Source organism: Pseudomyrmex gracilis, unplaced genomic scaffold (assembly GCF_002006095.1).
Source record: "Pseudomyrmex gracilis isolate BER0280 unplaced genomic scaffold, ASM200609v1 scaffold_446, whole genome shotgun sequence".
NCBI classification, from domain to species: domain Eukaryota; kingdom Metazoa; phylum Arthropoda; class Insecta; order Hymenoptera; family Formicidae; genus Pseudomyrmex; species Pseudomyrmex gracilis.
In genome coordinates this window covers 69,466-88,971 of record NW_018021030.1, presented here as the reverse complement: position 1 = coordinate 88,971, position 19,506 = coordinate 69,466, and the positions used below count along the sequence as shown (strand labels likewise).

At 35.8% G+C, this 19,506-nt stretch overlaps 1 protein-coding gene across 5 annotated transcripts; it reads right to left on the bottom strand.

Moving 5' to 3' along the window:
- Positions 1–2,063: 2,063 nt before the first annotated feature.
- LOC109860668 (nucleosome-remodeling factor subunit NURF301) lies at positions 2,064–19,498 on the bottom strand. Of its 5 annotated transcripts, none has more exons than XM_020439932.1 (24): positions 16,504–19,498; positions 15,688–15,970; positions 14,928–15,136; positions 14,444–14,794; positions 13,108–14,271; positions 12,804–12,994; positions 11,075–12,527; positions 10,847–10,982; positions 10,191–10,483; positions 9,872–10,012; positions 9,645–9,746; positions 9,315–9,520; positions 8,213–8,461; positions 7,822–8,038; positions 7,338–7,640; positions 7,053–7,247; positions 6,635–6,862; positions 6,006–6,348; positions 5,582–5,792; positions 4,842–5,125; positions 4,481–4,648; positions 4,020–4,215; positions 3,843–3,927; positions 2,064–2,432 (listed from the first exon to the last, which is right to left on the bottom strand). In XM_020439932.1, exons 1-24 carry the CDS (start codon positions 17,570–17,572, stop codon positions 2,230–2,232), a joined length of 8,280 nt encoding a protein of 2,759 aa, XP_020295521.1. In that variant the 5' UTR covers positions 17,573–19,498; the 3' UTR covers positions 2,064–2,229. The 5 variants fall into 5 exon arrangements, with proteins under 5 accessions (XP_020295521.1, XP_020295522.1, XP_020295524.1 ...); XM_020439933.1 differs by having other exon boundaries at positions 4,842–5,104; XM_020439935.1 differs by having other exon boundaries at positions 5,690–5,792.
- Positions 19,499–19,506: the final 8 nt, after the last annotated feature.

Below are 19,506 nucleotides of genomic sequence, written 5' to 3'. Positions count from 1 at the left end.
TTTTTAAACAAAGAACTGATTTATTTTTTTAAACAGAGAACTGATATACTATTTTTAAACAAATAGTATATCAGTTCTCTTGTTCTCTTTCTCTATCAACTTACTTAATGTCTGCATCTTAGAATTTACTAGAAAGAATTTAAAAAGTATAACTTTAAACATGCTTTTGCTAAAAAAATGCATGTTCTTTCTCATTTGTTTTTTTGTAACGTTTTAAAAAAAAAAAACATTTTTATGCAACATCTTATTTTTGTCCATAAGTACTTTTGTACAATTTGGAAACGAGATCTGTGTACGAGACAACTTAAAAAATGTCTGCTCTACTTCTCGGTTCTTCCACTGATACATTGCTGCAGAAAATGAATACTATATTTTTCATTCTTTCTCACACCATATATTTTTAATACTTTATGTTTATATGTATATACTACTATAATGTTTATATGTATATATGTATATATGTATATATATAAAGTANTATACATATATTTATAATATTAAATACTTATTTGTGTGTATATATACATGCATTGACATACATACGTGTTTCTATCTATTTATAATTGTTATAAATCTAATATCTAATATCTCGTGGAGTTGCCATTATTTTTTCTTGTATTTTTTTCAGAATACATAGAACCTTTCTTTTTCTTGTAAAGATTTATGTTGTCCACAAACAAATCTTTACAACTAAATATCAGCATTCTTCTTTCTTTTTTTTATATTATGCACTAACAACTAAAATATAAACAAGAAGTTTTGTTGTTTTATTAAAAAACTTCGTAGGTTTTGCTGGTGTTTTTTTTATTTTTTACTTGATTAGAAATTAAAGAATTCTACAATTGTTTCTCTTATAGATAAAACTTTTTCTTTCTGATGTAGAAGTGTTGTGTTGCGTATATATACATAGCACAGTTCATTTTCAATCGCGTCTCTTACAATCTAAACGCCTAAATATAAGTAGTCAATTATAAACAATCTCATAGAAAATTTATTTACTGATTAAAACAACGCATAAGTAAATAGACTTCTAATCGTTAGCTTTGTGTGAGCATGTGATAAATGAATTTTGTACACTTTATTATGCGTGTAATTCTAAAAATAGTCTTATGGCTATTCTATGACAGAATTATTTTTCTTTTTCTATGAAGTAGTAACAATCGTTTGGACTGTTTCACATGTTATACATATCATCGATCGTTTCTTGTTTTAATATTTTTTTCGTACAATTGCCTAAGTGACTTATCCTCACAAAATCACGGCCAAACATGTATTATATGTACATATATAAAATTATAGCATAACGTGTAACGCACATGAATTCTGAACCACAACTTATAACTATTGCGCATATTTGACAAATTTAAATAAATTGTACGCAAACTTGTGTGATGTATGCGTATGTGTTGTATACATTTCTACATCCTTTTTTCACACGAGAGAAACAAGAAAGATTAAAAACTATACATTAAAAAATTTAATGTTTTTTCTTTTTGCCGACGAAATATATAAGTATGTAAATTAAACTTTCTCTGCAGAACGAATGAATTTATGCTATCAATGTGTGAAGAGTAGTTTAAGAAAGACTTTGAGTACCAAGACTTGACTTACAAATTATCACTGCCATGATAATTTGCAAATAAAGAGCTAAAATAAATAAAATGAATATTAGAGTATACTTGCGGTTTATCCAATTCTTTTCATATCTATTCTATAAAAAATAATAAAAGAAAAGCTTTTGGTACAAATTCAAACAAAAGAATTACATTAAGAAGAATTATATTATATAACGATATTTTCATATGTTTGTTAAAGAAACGTACATTATATGTACCGTATCTTTCTTTTATTTTTTGACTTATTAAAGACGAAAAAACTTATTTCTGCAAATAAACCTACCAACTGTACAGCACACGCGCTCTATATGTAAGTACTGGTTCAAAATTCAGTATAGTATTATAAGAATTCGCAAATTACAGAAATGGAAGGAGAAGATAAAGAAAAAAGGAAAATGCTCACGCAACTATTATAAATAGCGAAAGTGCATTCTCTACTTTTACATATTTAAATCTACGTTTTGAAAGTTTTCAGGTTTATGTATACTGGCACAAACTTCTGTTTCATTCTGTTCTTTTGTTTTTTTTTCACGAAATTCACTGTATTAAATATAATTCTCATGCACTTTTCACTGAGTCGATATAACATATAGTTACACCAGTAGTTTTTGATTTATTTTCCCTCGGAGAATTTTTCCCTTAAACTCTTGATTTTATGAACAAAATACGTCTCCAGAGATTCGGCACACTTGAAAAACGGCGATTCTTTCGGATTATAATAGCGACAATTATCAAATATTTTTGTCATATCACCTATAAATTCACTCAGTTTTTTATACGATCGATCATTTATCCTGAGTTCGATTGTTTGCAAATCTGAAACAATAAAATGCATACGTATGAAAAATATAATTATATAAATATATAAATATATTATATAAAATATATCTACAAAAGTTTATAAAAATGCTTATTAATACATGTGTAAAAAAGTTATATACTACTTTCACTTCTTTAGAGCTGTTCGTATATTATATATATAATTCTTTTTTAATATGAATAAATTATTAAATCTTAAAATTAAAAATTCAAAGTTAAAAATAGATAACAGCCAGTAAGAGTCATGAACGGGGTATATCTGACCAGCAAGCAGGCTAAAAAACATACCTACGCATTCAACAAATTGTTCTATGTAAATAATTCTATAACTATGTAAATAATTCTATATCAGCTAACAGAGGTGTTATTTGGAAAAAATCCGAAAAAATATCATCTTGATCAGGACTCGAACTTGGATTTGTTCTATATTTTCTAAAACGCATTTCCGATTACGCTACCTAAGTACTTGGTGATATTCTATCACAACAAACCATATACAAGTTTGTACGTTGCCGACTTACTTGCAAATCATACACGGTAGACACTCTAGAGAGATGAATGGTATCTCTTTCATTTGAATGCAGATCGTTCCGCTCAACGTCAGAAAAACATTATTTTCAGATGCAAAAAGAAGAATGACTCAAAATTTATCATCTTTTATATTTTATCATCATAAGGTGAAAGAAAACTAAAATGCGAACTTTCATATCTTCATGCAGATTCGAATATGCAATAAGGAACCTACAATTATAAGTGAATTCCGAATCACCGTATGTGCACATAAATACTTTTATTTTAAAGAACTCTCATGGTAAAGCTCTTTGTAAATTGCTAGTTCATTATAAGTGAGAGCGACTTCGAAAAATCCCGAATTTCAGTTGGATTCAAACTTGAAATCTTTCGATTACTATAGTTCCGCACCAACAGGCACCGCTCTTAGAGGTAATATCTATTTTGACTTATAATGAGTTGATAGTTCCTTTTAACTTCTTACCCGCAATTTTTCGAAACGTGTTTAACTTTATTTTATTTTGCGGCTAAAAATTGTTTGACAATTTTGTAACTTTAATGATCAATATTTTGACATTTCGGACTGCGTAATTAACCATCTATTGACATCATAAACCTTTAAGTAATTGATTGTTGTTTTTTTTCCCCTACTTTTATATCTAATTATATTTTTCTTTTGATTTCTTTAGAACATTGAAGAAAACTAGTCGAAATAATTAAAAGAATAAAGATTTGTACGAATAAATTGATCAAGAAAATACTAAAAAAGTTTGTTTAACACACCACCAACTACGTTTGGCTCTTACTGGCCTATTTTTGTTTCTAAATTTCATTGAATATCTAAGCCTTAAAATTTCTTTAGTTATTAAATTATTGAAAATGTTTAATGACGCTTACCCATTGGTTCCTTTATTACTTTGTAATAATCTGGTGCCTCGTTGGGATCTACTGGTTCCATAAATGGCCATGCACTTTTGTGAGCCTAAAACAAGTTACGCACGCGAAAATTACAGTTTGAATAACACATATGACTGAATAGTAATTTTTTTGAGTCTGATGCACAACAGTATATACCTGTATTTGTTTAATTAATTTTTTTAATAAATCAAGATCCTTTGCATTCAGGTTCTTCATATTAGCAAAATTAACTGAGGAATTCCGTTGACAATTGGGACAGACATATTCGTCGATATTGTCAGCTTCTGATTGAAGAATGCCGACGCATCTGCCATGGAACCAGTCTTGACATTTGTCACAACATATGTAAAATCTTCAAAAAGAAAAGAAGAATTTGCGCATTATATCACACATAGTAGTTACATAATTACATTCAGTAAGTAATTATGTCTATTATGGTCATTTATATAAATATAATAACATAATAATTTACATACACACACACACATTTATGTAAGTATATACAATATATTTCAGTAGTAACAAATATCTTATAATATACAGTAGCTCTATTATAATAAAACGTGTGTGTATATTTGTGTGTGTATATGCGTAAAAAAATAATATAAAATACTTACTGAGATTCGTCGTAAGGTTGTTTACATAAACAGTAGAGCTCCTGTGTGTCTCTCGCGTGTCTACATTCTGTGCAAACAAATTCTGACAAAGTTTTACTTATTTCTTCTGTTATGCCCACACAGTCACCATGAAACCAGTTGTTACACAAATCGCAGCCCACGTAAAATCTTTAAAAGAGAAAAGCAAAAGAAAGAGAGATTATTACATCTAGTTTTCGCTAGACGTGTCTACATATGACTTGAAATAATAAAAATCGTAAAATAGATTTCTTACAAGAAAAACAAAAAAAAAAAAAAAAAAAAAAAGAGAAATTTTATAGTCGAGGGAGGAGAAATCTTGTATAGTTTATAGAAATCTTACTTGGTTTCATCGTAAGGGGTTCTGCACAAGCAATACAGCTTCTCCTTCTTTATACGAGTAGCCGCTGAGCCACTGGGTGGTGTCGTGTTGTGACCTTGGGTCTTATGTTTCTTCGGCTTACTGCTACCGCCACTTTTGTTAGATGGACTGACCTGTTGCGCCGTTTGAGCGTTGGCCTTTCGTTTAGCGCTGCCCACCTTCACCTCGTCCTGCTTGTGTCTCTCCGCTTTCGTTCTACTGGCGAGCTCAGCTGACAAGTCCTTCTGCAATAACATTGGTTGAGGCTTTATGAAAGCCCAAACATTTATATCGAGATAAATCAATGTTATTAAAGAACTTTATTTCCGAACTATCTTAAATAAAGTGATGAGACAGTGCATACACAGTTACCAACAACACAAGAGTGTGTAAAAAATCTAAATTGTTTTTCAATATTCAACAACATAATCGTTACTTTTAAGATAGTTTAAGGAAATAAATTCTTTACATTAAACACATGTACAGTGTTATTTTACACATTACTTTTATATTACTTTATTTGTAATATACATGTGTGTCGTACATCGACGATCATTAATGCAGTCCAATTTAGGTACAGCTATTTATACTCAACGCATACTGAGCGCGATAGAGGCGATTTATTTATTTAAAAACGATTTGACTCAATCGTGGTTAGTACGCGTCAAGTCTAAATACCTACACTTAAACCAGGCTACATCAATGACCGCCGATGTACTAACCTGTATATCGATTTGAAGCTCTTTCTCGAGTAAGGCTCTCTTTTTAAGGATGTCTTTCTTAAGGAGCTCTTTGTGCCGGAACAATAAAACCTGCATTCGTGAATGCACCTGTTGTTTTCTTCGCTGTTCTTGACTGTCTTTCAGTTTTGCAGATCGGTTTTTGTTCGGTGATGATGACTCGTTTTCTATTCCCTCCGATAGTTTCGACATTCTGAAATTTTTACAAATATTATATAATTAAAAAAAGTAAAAATACAAAACTGCAGCGAGATACACACACGCGCACACACAACACTATAAAATAATAAACTTTTAACATTATAAAACAATAAAAATTTAATCCAGATTACACAGACCGACTCTGCACACACATGAACAAAAGAGTGATGAAATTAACTGGTATTGAAAGATGTCAAACATTTACTTTGGAGTCGTTTCGCGACTTTCTTGTTTCAACGCTGGTCTCTTTCTGGGAGTCTCCATCCATTCTTTGTCGTCTTTATCGTCGTCTCCGGATGGTGATTGCGTATTCGACGACGATGTTGTTATCGCTGTCGGTGTCGCTGGAATGTTGGACGAAGGTGCAGGCCGTTTGCGTGACGGCGGACGTGGCGTCGTCACCGCCGGTGAATTGTGATGACTTTGATTACCAGCCACCGAATTCTCTACCCCACCCTTCATCTGTTTCTCTTGATAACGTTGCAGTTGCAACAATTTCTCTTCTATCTCCGGATTAAGATTCTCTTGTTTTAAGGCATTTTTTATAGCTGAAATCAAGGATTAACATGGATTTGAGCGTTATTCAGTTAAAAAATGTTGCAATCTTTTCAATTGCAATTTTCACATAACAGATAAACCCAATGAGCTTTATGATAGAAATTGTTATTACATTAAAAATATACATTTTGCAATACAATGCAAATTTTAAAAAATTTTATAATTTATATTAAAAAATATCGTGTTATAAATATTTGCAGTTACAAAATAAAAGAAACTAAGAATCAATAAATATTATTATTCCGTTGAAGACAATTCTAAAGTTTGTGCACTAACTTTGTTGAATGTAGTCTGGCGTTAGTATAAACTTGTTCGATGATGATTCATCTCCCTCTTTAACAGACTGCGAGGACGGTTGCTGTCCGTTGGCTAAATTCGCCTTTTGGAGTTCGTCCACCGTCGTGTTTGTCACACGTCCTACTTGTTGAACAACCACTTTCGGTTTGTCCGCTGATTTTGTCTGTGTTATTGCTTCTGGAATGGTTTCAGCTCCTTTCTGTGGCTCTAATAAAAATAAATGTAGCAAATTTAGTAATTATTTTAAACTTGATTACGTGTTTTTTTTCTTTTCTTAAACCTTTTAGAGAAAAAGTTTGTTACATGTTTATTAATAAGAAAATATTTGCATTGTTGCATATTTTCAAACACCAAAAAAAAAAAAAAAAAAAAAAAAAAAAATAAGGAAGATTAATACCAGTAGCAGATGATGAAGAAACTGTAGATTGTTCTTGCTGTTTCGAGATTGATGCTGTAGTTGAAGTAGATGAAGACTGTAAAGTTGCAGATTGCTGCTGTTGGTTCTGCTGATTGTTGGGTGTCTGAACAGGCTGCACAGCCAAATAAATCTTCGTAGGTCCTAAGACGCCTTGTTTGCCAGTTGCTGCATGTGCTAAAATATAAATATAAATACAAAATCTTTAATATTCGCAAGAGAATTCTAATAAATATATTGTACTTGTGCAGACGTTTGAACACTAACCTTTTAAAAGCTGTTGCTTTACTTGTTGCTGCACCATGTTTAATTGTTGCGGTGTGAAATCCGTACCCTGTAAACCTTGCAGCACAATCCGCGGACCCTCAGTGGTCTGAATAACTTGTGCAGTAACGCACTTGATCACCGTGCCAGGTGGTTGTCCAGCTAGCAAGGAAGCTTCAATATTTCCTGAAGCCGACGTCATGGCAGGGCTATGACTGGCTACCGACGTCGTGGAAGTTGAAGTAGTCGTTGTTGCACTGGTGGTTGATTGAGTTACAGCTGTTGAAGTTTGTGTTGTTTGTAAAACTAAAAGTATAAATTTAGTATGCCTCAAGTTCTCCTCCTATATGTAGATAAAAATTGTTTAAAATTGGTTTAAAACAACTGTTTCATCAAATTGGTTCAAACAGCATTCTAAAATTAAAGTGCAAATAATTATTTGTTTTTGTTTTTTGTTTTTTTAATTAAAATATGTAATGACACTAACCTTGCTGTTGTTTGTTGGTGATGGCACCTTTTACAACTATATTGCTGTTTGTAGAATTTAGCACTAGTTGGTTTCCAGTAGGTGTATTACGTATCACTACTTGATGGCCTCCTATTGTTGCCAATTGAGCTTTGCCTGTTGCCAATTGTTGAGCCAAGTTTGCGTTTGTAACCACTATCTGATTGCCGCTTATCACTTGTCCAGCAGGAGATATTACCTACAAATATTTATAACACAATATTTTTTAAATAAATTATAAAATGTTTTTTTTTTAATTGTATTGTTATTGTAAAATTTATATTTTTAATATAAATTTTTTCGCAAAGTTTTGTTAAAAAGCTAAACTAAGATTGACGCTTGATTCGTGTCAAATCAAATCAGAGATTGTTACCTGCGCTGTCTGTCCCGTATTAGCAACTACAATAGCGTTCTTTGTTGCTTGAGTTGGTAAAGCAGCAGACGAAGTTGATTTAACGCGTTGAACAGCTTGCACAACTTGAACTGGCGATGATTGAACTTGTTGCAACGTTGAGCTTGCTGTTGTTTTCGGGCTAGATTTTGTATTTGCACTAATTTTAGTGGTAGTCCCACTTTCGGAAGCCATTACTTTGGTCGCGCTAATAACAGTTGCAGTCTTGGTCTGACAAAATATAAAAAAATTATAGTTAATTCTCATTGCAATAATTTCACTAATTTCTATGATTATACGGATGATTCTCTGTGAACGCATAAATTTCAACTTTTATTTTTTATACAAAATAATTATTATTAAACTAACAGATAGCGATGAATTATGTTTTTTCATACCATTTTAAGTCACCATTCGTAATATAAACACGTAACTATGCAATATAAAAAATTTATCTATGTTTTTTGTCAATATACCACGAAGATTACAGTCCACGGAGATTATGTTTTTTAAGAATTATCCATATATATATATTACAAAATTATATTAATATTTTATGTTGTGGTCTTAATTTTTATCTCTACAAATAAAACCAATGCTCGAAACTTATTTGCACTTTCACAATATTTTCATAGTGTAAGAATTAAGGTAAATTAAAAACGCTTTATAAATAAATGAAAAAAAACTTTGTAAGTAAACGTGCAATTGTAAAATTACTTTATTGATTAATAATATAAAAATACAAAAAAAATGGTGTACTGTTATTTATTAGAATTATTATACTATTACTTATTAGAATTATTAACCGAGAATAACAAAAATAACAAAAAAAAAAAAAAAACTACGAGATAACAAATATGCATGAGATTACAAGAGAAACACACACAGAAATACAGATGTAACAAAACAAATTCAAAAAAATAGTTTTCCACGTTTTTTCTAAAAAAAAAAAAAAAAGAAAAAGAAGACCAATTATCATTAAGTTTTCAAAACAGTGCCGCTCATATTTAGAAATTAAATGTAAAACAATTTAGCAAGTCTTTTCATACATATAAGATATCTAATTTTTTTATAAATAAATTACCTGTGGAGTAGTTGTGGATGTCGAGTTTGTTTGGCCAGATTGTGCAACTGGAGTGCTAACTGCTTGGCTTACACTTATTACGTGCAGTTTTCCGTCTGGCAATTTGAACAATTGCTGCCCGGGTAACAAGCCACGCACGTGCACCCTTCCATCAGACATTTTGAGGAGTTGCACTCTCTGCGGCGTTTGCACAGGCGTGTTAGTACCTAAAAAAAAAATGTACTTTTAAAACATCCAAACAAAATTTATACACAAGCATTAAAACAACAGTAAAATACAACTCTTTGCTGCAAATAACACCAATATAACTTTAAATAATATAAAGTTTACCTGTTTGTGTTACTCTGATCAAAGATTGTTGATTCGTCTGATTCTGGGGTGTTTTTGGTAAAATACTAGAGCCGGTCAATACTGCAGTAGTTCCATCCGGTGCTGAAATGAAACAATTGATCAATCAATATTGCCAGTTTACAATGTTAAACCAATGTTACATTGTAGCACGCTTCAAAACGAACAATACACGATTTAACATTTCTTTTTGTAATTTTAATACTTACTTTTTGTCATAAAAATTCGCCGTGTACCAATAAAAGTCTTCGGAGTCTGTGCGGGAGTTGTTAAAATAGACGTCAGCTGCGACTTCGTGCTGTTCGGGTTTGCTGGAATTGCGACTTTCGAAACCAATTTAACTGTACCATCTAAAAAAAAATAATCATAGAATTAAATTTTTATGTAATTTTTTTGTCATTTTTATGTCATTTTTTAAATTTCAATAGCTACCTTGTTATTGTTTGGTTAATTTTAGTAATTTTACGTACATTTTATTTATTTATTTTTTATTTATATCAATTTATATTACGTTGATCAACTACCTACCATGAGAGGAATTAGCTGTGACCTTAACAAGTTGAGTCGTAGGTGACGTTGAATTAACAGATTGATTTTTGAGAGTTTCCAGAGCACGCTTCTGCTGATGGGCCGCACGCTGCATACGTAATTGTTGTTCCATCTTTTCCTTAATTTCTTCTGGTGTTGCTTTACCGCTCACAAGCTGATCGCCGGTCAAACCAGCTGTTCCGCCAGCTGAGGTTCTATTACCACTAGTGCTTCCCGACTGGGGCACTCCCGAACGACTCCTAGTAATAATCTGGGCATTAGCCTTCTCTAACCTGGAGACAGGACAGACACACCAAGCAGAAGGTTAGTTCCCAGTAAAAGAAAGCAAGCGATGGGTTAAAGATTTGGCCTTTAGGTCAGGTCCGCGCTTAGAATGCCATATAAAGATTCATTTAACATAACACTGTTTCGTTTTTTTTTTTTTTTTTTTTAAATAGAAAAATAAAAATACAAACGGAATTTGTATTGTCCGTTGAAAGATAGATTTAATATTCATTAATTGGAGTTTAAGGAGCAAGTAAAACTTCATTAGCATAGCGATCGCAATATGAGAAAAATGTCTCACAAAACGTTTAGCTTACTGCACATGCAAAAAAAAATTTTCTGTCTGATCACTTGTTACATCTGATATGTACCTATCGCCGTATTGCTTGATTTCCCACAGTTCCAGTTTGTCCTCGTCAACCCATTCCTCCGTGACTTGTGGCTCGGTACTTTGCGGCGATTCCGGACGTTTTCGTTTTCTCAGACCGCTTCTTATTGAAGTTACTTCTGTATAGTTTCATTTTTGTCAAGTGAATATACAACGTTAAACATTAAATTTCAATATTGTACCTGATAACAAATTTATTTTTTATACAAACCTCTGACTTGCTTTGGTAGTTCAAGTGGTATGACAACTTTCCTACGCAAATATTGCGTCCTGTCGAGGAACTGGCCGACATGTCGATGCTTCAATATTTCCAAAGACATAATCTCAGTGTCGGTGGTAATCTGATTTTTGCCGTCAGTAGACAGTGGTTTCGTTACCATATCGTCCCATCTTAGGCAAGCCCAGAGTATTCTCAACTGAATCGCAGCCGCGGCCAACGACTTCAAACCGACCGTTCTGTATAACCAGCAAGTTTTGAATAACGGTCTGGGACAAGGATACGGCCATACTGACAGATTTGCTTTAGCCTGATGATGAAATCCTTGCACGGGTATCTTGCCGCCGACGCGGGATAATTTTCTGAGTTCGTGTTGAGGAAGCACCAGTATACTGCGATGCTTGTTACGGGTACAAAAGGTCGAACAGAGCGGATATTTGACCGGTGTGCGTTTTTTTCTACGATCGGCCAATGAAATCGCCACCTTTTTAAGATAGATTTTGCCCTCGGTCGATGTCGCCGTATAAATCCGCTCGCTACCATCGGCGTGCAGCTCTTTGATAGCTGCGCTTCTCTGCACCGTTCTTCCTCGACGATTAACAATCATCATTGTTTTCGAGCCACTTTTGTTTGTTGTTGTAACTGACGATGAGACGGTTACGGAATCGCTATTAACAGTCGAATGTTCTTTTGTTACGCCGTCCGCGGTCTTCACTGTTTGCTGAGTTGTCGTGACTGTTGTTGTAGTCGTAATAACGTTGCTTGTCGTCGTTACAGTTGTAACGTCGGCATTCTCCGCGTTTTCGACTTTAATCTTTTTCATCGGAGGAGAGAGAGCATCGTTTTTCTTGCAGTCCTTATTTAGAGTCGACGGTGTAACAGTTGATTCGACGTCCGTATCTTGTTTAATCGCGTCTTTTGTTTCTTCCGGGATTTCCGTTTTCACGACAACGTGTGACGAGGAGGAAGTTGACTGATTGTTGTTCAACGCGTTCGCTTTTCGCACCAGCGTGAGAAGTTCGCGTTTCAGATTTGTCATTTGTATACAAAGAGGCGAATAGCAAGTGTTCAGGGTTTGCGCACTAATAACTTGCGGGGCGGTGCTCTTGTTGGTGACGTTATTCATGCAACAGCACGAATAACAGTTCTTGCTGAGTTTTGCGACGGTCGTGTACTTGGCGCGTATTACTTGAAGACGTCTGCCAATTGCCGCGAGCACCTCTTTCTTAGATGTCGGAACGGCTATTATTTTGTTTGCTTGGTGTTGCTGCTTGTTAGTAGGTGACAAGAGACCTTGTAAAGAGCAGTCTCCGCCACCACCAGTAGTATTATTCTCGTCTACATCGTTCAATTGCGTCATACTGTGATTTTCCATGTCTATCTCTGAAGAATCGCCATCTCCGCCCTTCTGATTAGGCGTGTGACTCGCTAATTCTTTCGTCTTTTCCTGCAAAACGTTTAAATATAAAAGATTTAATTTTTTGTTGATATAAAAATTTTTCTGTTGCAACAATGTGTAAATTCTACACGTTGAATTGCCCAAGACGTTGGAAATGAAATTTTTGTTACGCGATATACATGACATCGCCGATTAATTATGACCTTCACGACATTTAAAATGTTAATACATTGGTGTTGCCATTTAAATAATGCGTGAAGTCTAGATTTGCATGTATTTATAAAATGATGAGAAAACAAAAACTAAAATAAATAAATTACTTACAGATTGCAGCAATCTTCTTTCTTCCAAAACTTTCAAGTGTGTTCTGCGCGCTAGAAAATCATCGATTCTTGTTTTTTTCCCAATCTTTGGGTAATGTAATCGCGCGGCACTGGTTAACGCCTTGCTAATGTCGAGCTCGTCGAACTCGACAATCGGAGTAAAGACTTTCTCAATTTTCATGCCAGCTAAAACTGAAAATTTTCAGTCATTAGTTTTTTTTCTTTTTTGTTTTGAAAAACAAAATTAACTTTATTTTCAATTAAAAAATTTGTTTTTTTCAATTAAAAAATTTTGTTTTACTTACATGACAGATGTGACTTCGTTTCCGATTTAACTAACTGAGATTCTGACTTCACCGAAACAGAAGAATCAACGCCATTTGTTTCACCGTCAGTCGGAGGCTCTTTCTTTATATCCTCCGTATCGCATTCCTGCTTGATCGCGTTATTTTTCGTAGTTTCCTGCTTGATGTCTTCCTGCTTCACGATGCTGTTCTCCGTTTTGACCGGACAGTACTCTTTGATGAGAAATTCGTAGGAAGACGGATCAAGCGCAAGGATCTTTAGGCCATTCTGATCTTTGATCTGTACCATGATTTTTTGTGGACCAGCGCGTAGGCCTAACTTTGTCATTTCCGAGAATCGGTAACGACGATTAGCCGACATCCAAAGCCAACCTCCCTGACCATGCACTCGATACTCTTCGCCTTTCTGCTTCCAAACTTGATGTTTCAGACCGAGGGTGTACTTGACAAAATTAAAGAGCCGATTGCGTTCCTCTTCATCCTCCTTCTCTTTCTTTTCTTTCTTATCTTGCCGCTTTTTCTCTTCGCGTTCCAATGCTGTTACTCGTTGAAGTTTTACATGACCAAGTTGATCGTGCCACACGCTAGCAAATACCACGGATTTGACACATGCTTGCAAGACGATAAGAGTGCGCGCAAAGTCACGCGGATTGACGCACGAGCTTACTGCCGTGGTCCACGGTTTGCGCAACAAAGGCCAATTTGTATGCATAAAAGGTGCTTGAATGTTACTCTCGAATTGCAGGATTGTCTGACGTAAAGTACTGACCAGCAAGGCGCGAGTGCCTGTCAGACTACCCACCCACTTGAACTCCGACGCCGGTGTGAGAGAAAACTTGTGCGACAAATGACGTTTCTTGTCGCGTTCCTCATTCCTTTGCGCCTTATTCAACGCAACGGGATTGGTGCTATATTGATTGACATACGATTTGTAAGTATTGTCCATACCCAATTTGAACAAGTGAGTGCCCGATGCGATCTGATGCGCTTTCTGACGTGTCAGCCTCGTTCCATCACCCTCAGTGTCTTTCAGACTTTTGTCCAATTTTTCCAATTCTTCTTTCGACAATGAAGCTGTGCTCCGTCTTTTTAGATCATCCATGTTAAATGTTCGCGGGTGCAACGATCCAGTTTTCGATCTTGTCACGATAGTGTGTTTCTTACCTAAAAAGAAAATTAATAAAATACTATTTTTTAAACATCATATTAAACATTTGTTACGTAAGCGCACAAAAAGTTAAAAAATTATTAAAATAATATTTGTTCTACAAAAAATAAATTAAAAAAAAAAAAAGAAAAGAAAAACAATGTCAAGAGAGTGTAAAACCATTATTACCATCTTTTCCAATTTTCTCTTCTCCTTCCAAAGCTTCTTCATCGACATCTTCGGACGATGACGTAGAGGTGCTATTTTTCGCGTTCGTTTTATCGTTATTCGTCGCTGCACTCGTCGACGATGCATCAGCTTCAACTTCAACAGTTTCACCGACAACCTCAGGCACTTGTGTAGCTGGAGCAGAATTCTCGCTAGATACTTTCGCTTCACCTTGTTCCGTCTCAACAGAGTCTGCACCTTCGTGCATTTTGCGTATCATTTCTTCTGCTTCCTGTCTCTGTTTCTCTTTTTTCTTCTCTTCCTCTTTCTCTTGTTTTTCTTGCCGTTCTTTTTGTATCTTTTGTATGAGACCTGAAAAAAGAAAACATTTTAATAAAAACAATGAAGCAAGAGACAACTGATCAATTCTTCTTAATTCATTTAGTAACGATTGCAATAGATTTGAAAAATGATTTTGAATAAAAACGAAAACGATTGTTCTTACTGTTTTCCACTTCCAAATAAGATTTCTTATTTCCCTTGAATTGATTAGTAATAGTCTCTGTGAGTTCCATTTGACGAATTATTTCCTCTTTGTAATCCGACAACTCTCGACAAAGTGCTATCTCCATTTCGTTCGAATCTAAGACCAACATTAGTTCCTCCAACTGCAACGGTGTAGTATAATACCACACTTCGCCATCTTCACTTTCACTGCAAAATCAAATCCATATTAAATAATTTAAAACAGCTTCACATATATATCAGATTTATATCAATTTATTAACATTTGAAAAAAAAAAAACATCAACAACAAACTTCTATAAAACAGAATATCTTATAAAATATTAAGTTGTGTAATTTGTAAAATAAAAAATGCAAAGTCTTTAAAGCTAAATGCCTTCTAAATGGACTATAGACATATATTTGTTCATCAAATGTCAAGATTTATAGATACATGTGTGTTCTGTGATAACATTGATGCAAACTATGAACATTTGTATGTATAAATATGTGCAACATATTTCTTTGCTTATACCTTTGATATATAATTGCAAAGTGTGATATACAATAAACTTAAAACAATAATTTAGAATAAATATTATACTTATAAATAATATATTTTGAGTAATTTATGGTAGCGCAGTATATAAGCAAATTTTTTGTCACTCAAAAAATAAAAATTTGGATTACTTAAAAAGATTAATCAAAATATGCAGCAAGTGTTAGTCATCTATAAAAAGTATATGTGAAATATTTCTTACACAAAAACTCTTCTCACAAGGAACCAATATTTTCTGCCGTGTCTGTCAAATCCTAAATGCTCCTGTCTACACAATAATCCATTCTTTTCGCCATCAGGTATACAGTCCGCAACACCTGTTACTTTATGAGCTTTACATGTGCTACATTGCCAGTCTTCAGTAGGAACATCAACCAATGGTGGCTCCACACATTCCAAGTGGAACACAGCTGGACAAGTTTCACAACACAACAAATCTCCTAGTCGGTGGCATACTCTGCAGTGATCATCATAATGCATACTCCCTATAAAACAAATTATTCCTTCTATTTTCTACTTTAGCTAATTTATTTGTGCATTTCTATGTGTTATGAGAACTTCTGAAACTAGTTATTCATCAGTTAATTATTTTATAAAATTTCATAAATTCAAGTTAGGTGATGCAAAATTATAGAAATTTACATAACTATTTACATTATGTGGTTATGCATAAAAAAAATAAAATTAAAAATAGTTTTAATTTCAAACCATGAATTTGTATATTGATAATAATAAATTAAATTACTTTAAATTAATATCAAGTTGTAAGTACAATTACATTGCATCAGTTCAATAAATAAAACAGAAAATATGTATCTTATTTAAATATATTTTAAAAATAATGAATTGAGTCTCTGTGTTTACTCTCTAATTTTAATGAAAGCCTACTCTAATAATGTGTTGCAACAAAATTATGGTCAGCATGGACATGGCAAATCTTTTCCTTGCTGATTTTAAATATAATCATGCTATAAAAATACATATAAAGCACTTAAAGCTGTGTAAAATTTTATTATACCTTCATGTAACAAATCTTCTCTCACAGGATTTGTAATTAAAAACTGATCTGTTAGAAACTGTAGGACTTTGATTCTATCTTCAATAGTAGTAAAGGGATATTCGGTTGTGGTTAATATTTGCAAGATATTCTGATCAAATCCCTTATCGCTCTCTACATATGAACGCAGCACCTCAGGCCATGTCATAGAGTCCACAAAGTACAGACTGACATTCACCGAATCTTTCTGATCCAGCGGGCCAAAATGTGTCTGCTGCGAGTCTTCCTCTCTCAACAATGCCTTGATTAGCATAATGTGAATCTCCGCCAGAAGATTGGTTTGATCTTCGCACACTAGCGCGGCACAGAAGTCCTCAAATCTGAAACTGGAAAGACGTACCAAAGTCCGAAAATGTCTGAGAACTTCATAGATTGAGAGCGACGGCATGACTAGTTCTTTGGGAACCAGCAGATCATCCGAAGACTTCGGCAACACCAATGAAGGCAGTTCTCTGTTCTGCAGCCACAATGGCTCAGGACTAGGCGGTCGCTGCTGGCTTAGCAATGTTTTCCTGGGTGTACCACTAGTAGTGCTATATCCAGAAAGAGAAAAATCGCTATCGCTAGAAGGATCCGGCTCCTCTATACTCTCGGAAGATTCTACATCGCTTGGAATAGGGTCCTCTTCGGGCTCGCTCTTCTCGCTGGATTCGTCGCCGAAATCCGAGCCGTAATGATACTCGGAGTCGTGATAATCCACATTAGGATTGTAGCCGCGACGCTGATAGCCAGCGGAAGATCCGGAATGACCGCCCTTGCGGGAATGTCTGTCGCGAACACTTCGCGTCTTGTTACGGTTTCTCGTGCTCCGTTTGCTGTTCTCCTCGCTCTCGACTGACGGCGAGGTCGGCCGCGACGCCGTCGGTGTGCTAGGTTGCGAGTTCGGCGTCTCGGTACCGACACCTGTCGTTGACGTTCTGTTCTGAAGATACTTGGGTTTTTTCATCAAGTGGTACTGAAACTTCTTCGGACGTTCCATCACAACGGACTTGGGCGGGCGCCCCCGCCTCTTTGAGCCTCTACCCGTCATTGTCGTTGTCAATCGTTCCTCTTCGCCGTTTCTCTTCGACCTCAAAACCGTCTCGCAGAACGAAACGAATCCCGTCCTGTTTTCCGGGGGGCCCGTAGCGCAGGGACCCCCGCTTACCTGCGCCGTCTACCTTCTAATCGAGTCACCTCGCCTCTCTTTTCGTCTCTCCTCTCCTTTTTCTCTCTCTCTTTTCGTCTCGCCTCCTCACTCAACACGTGGCGCGCGTGCCCGCGCGCTTGTAAACAAACACAAGTGACATCGCTGCGGCAACGAACTGGATCCATCCATAATGTCTGATGCACTCTGATCTTTGCGCCATTTCTCACGGAGGTACGATCGGAGATTTCGCGCTCGGTCACGTGATCAAATACAATCGCCGCGGCGGACGATCCGCCGAGCGTGTACGCGTGAACGTCGCGCTCGTCACCGCGTACCAATTCTCGTTCCCCGTGCTTTGCAATAGCGAAAAAAACACTCGCCAAATGACGATAGCGAGATCGGCGATGGCAAATGACGCGAACTACGCCAGAGGGGGGTCTCTGGCTGCGCGGTGGACGGACTCGTCGTCGATGAATGGCGGCATAGCGAGCGAGAGAGAGAGCCGCGCTATGATTGGCTCATCGATGCGCCCGCCATATTGGCCGCTCGAAAGCCAACTATCCTGCAAAAGACGATCGAATCGCTATTTGCGCTCGGTCTTGTTTGATCGGGACCGGGTTGCAAATCGCTCGCCGACACGTTTGTTCCTGATGATGACGCGCACAGCGAGCAGAACGCGCTCAATTTCGTCGATTCAATTCGAAACACTCGCGTACTCCAATCACCTTCGCCGTAACTTCACGCGAGAGCCCTGTCAAATCGACATACGCGACAGATGGCAGCACGCGAACGTTCGGGGGAAAAAAAATGTAACCCTAACCACAATTCCGAAACACGACGCACCGTGCGAGGCACGGGGACGCGATATCGGCGAGAAAATGATTGAGAATCGCGATTAAATGCGCAAGGGTTTTTAACACAATCGACGAACAACAATCACGTTTCTCAGCTGTCTCCGTGTGTCTCCTCGTGTAATACGCGCATCCAGCCGTTATCCGTGAACCACAAAAGACAAAACGTTTCCAAGTACACACAAGGTGTTACCAGAGGACACTACCGCCGACGCGACTCCTCCGGTTGTGACTGACTGCCATTTTGTCGTCTCAATCGATAATTCGCATCGCGCGCAAAAATTCTTTCATTATTTCTGCGTGTTGTATTATCTTGTGTATAACGGCGTTGTTTTTTTTTTTATTCGTTTCCCGTTGCGATTTATACGAATTTCGAAAATTCATTCTTCGCGCCGTCGTGTCGCGCCATCTCTCTTCGAAATTTGAATCTCTTCTGATTCTTTGAATCTTTTTTGTTTTTTTTCCGAATTCGAAAGAGCGAAAAGAGAGAAAAAAACACGGGAAACAAAAAAATAAAGCCTCTCGCTTACACGAGAAACATCCTAAGCGACTCTATACTCGACTCTGTCTCTTCTCTCGATGTTGACTTCAGAAGCTCGAGACGCTTCGTATCAATAAATAATTATCGCGCTAAATATATAAAATGTTCTCGCCAATAGGAAGCGGTCACGCGCCGTTAGTCGTGGTAGAGTCCCTGGAAATAAGAGTCTGGCCAATGTTGTCAAACTTTTCATTGGTTCTGAAACAAAATGGCGGAACCAATGGATAACGTTATAGCCACACATTAAATTTGATTTAACTAACAGTATGCCTGTTCATGGTGGTAGCATTTTTTGCTCTTATAATCTTTTCTTTCTTTCTTTTCCTCCAATGCCAGAATATATCTTATTGTACGTATAAAATTGGTAATTTAAAGTAATATTAACAAATTAAAACAGCCAACTACGCAACAACCAGTCATTTTCTGCAAAACAAACACATAAA

Excerpts from the sequence above, each read along its gene's own strand:
- LOC109860668 (XM_020439932.1), bottom strand. The coding sequence starts at position 17,572 with ATGACGGGTAGAGGCTCAAAGAGGCGGGGGCGCCCGCCCAAGTCCGTT. Across the intron at positions 14,795-14,927 it reads TTATTTGGAAGTGGAAAACA|GTCTCATACAAAAGATACAA; the intron begins GTAAGAACAATC and ends TTCTTTTTTCAG. Across the intron at positions 4,649-4,841 it reads ACCCCTTACGATGAAACCAA|ATTTTACGTGGGCTGCGATT; the intron begins GTAAGATTTCTA and ends TCTCTTTTAAAG.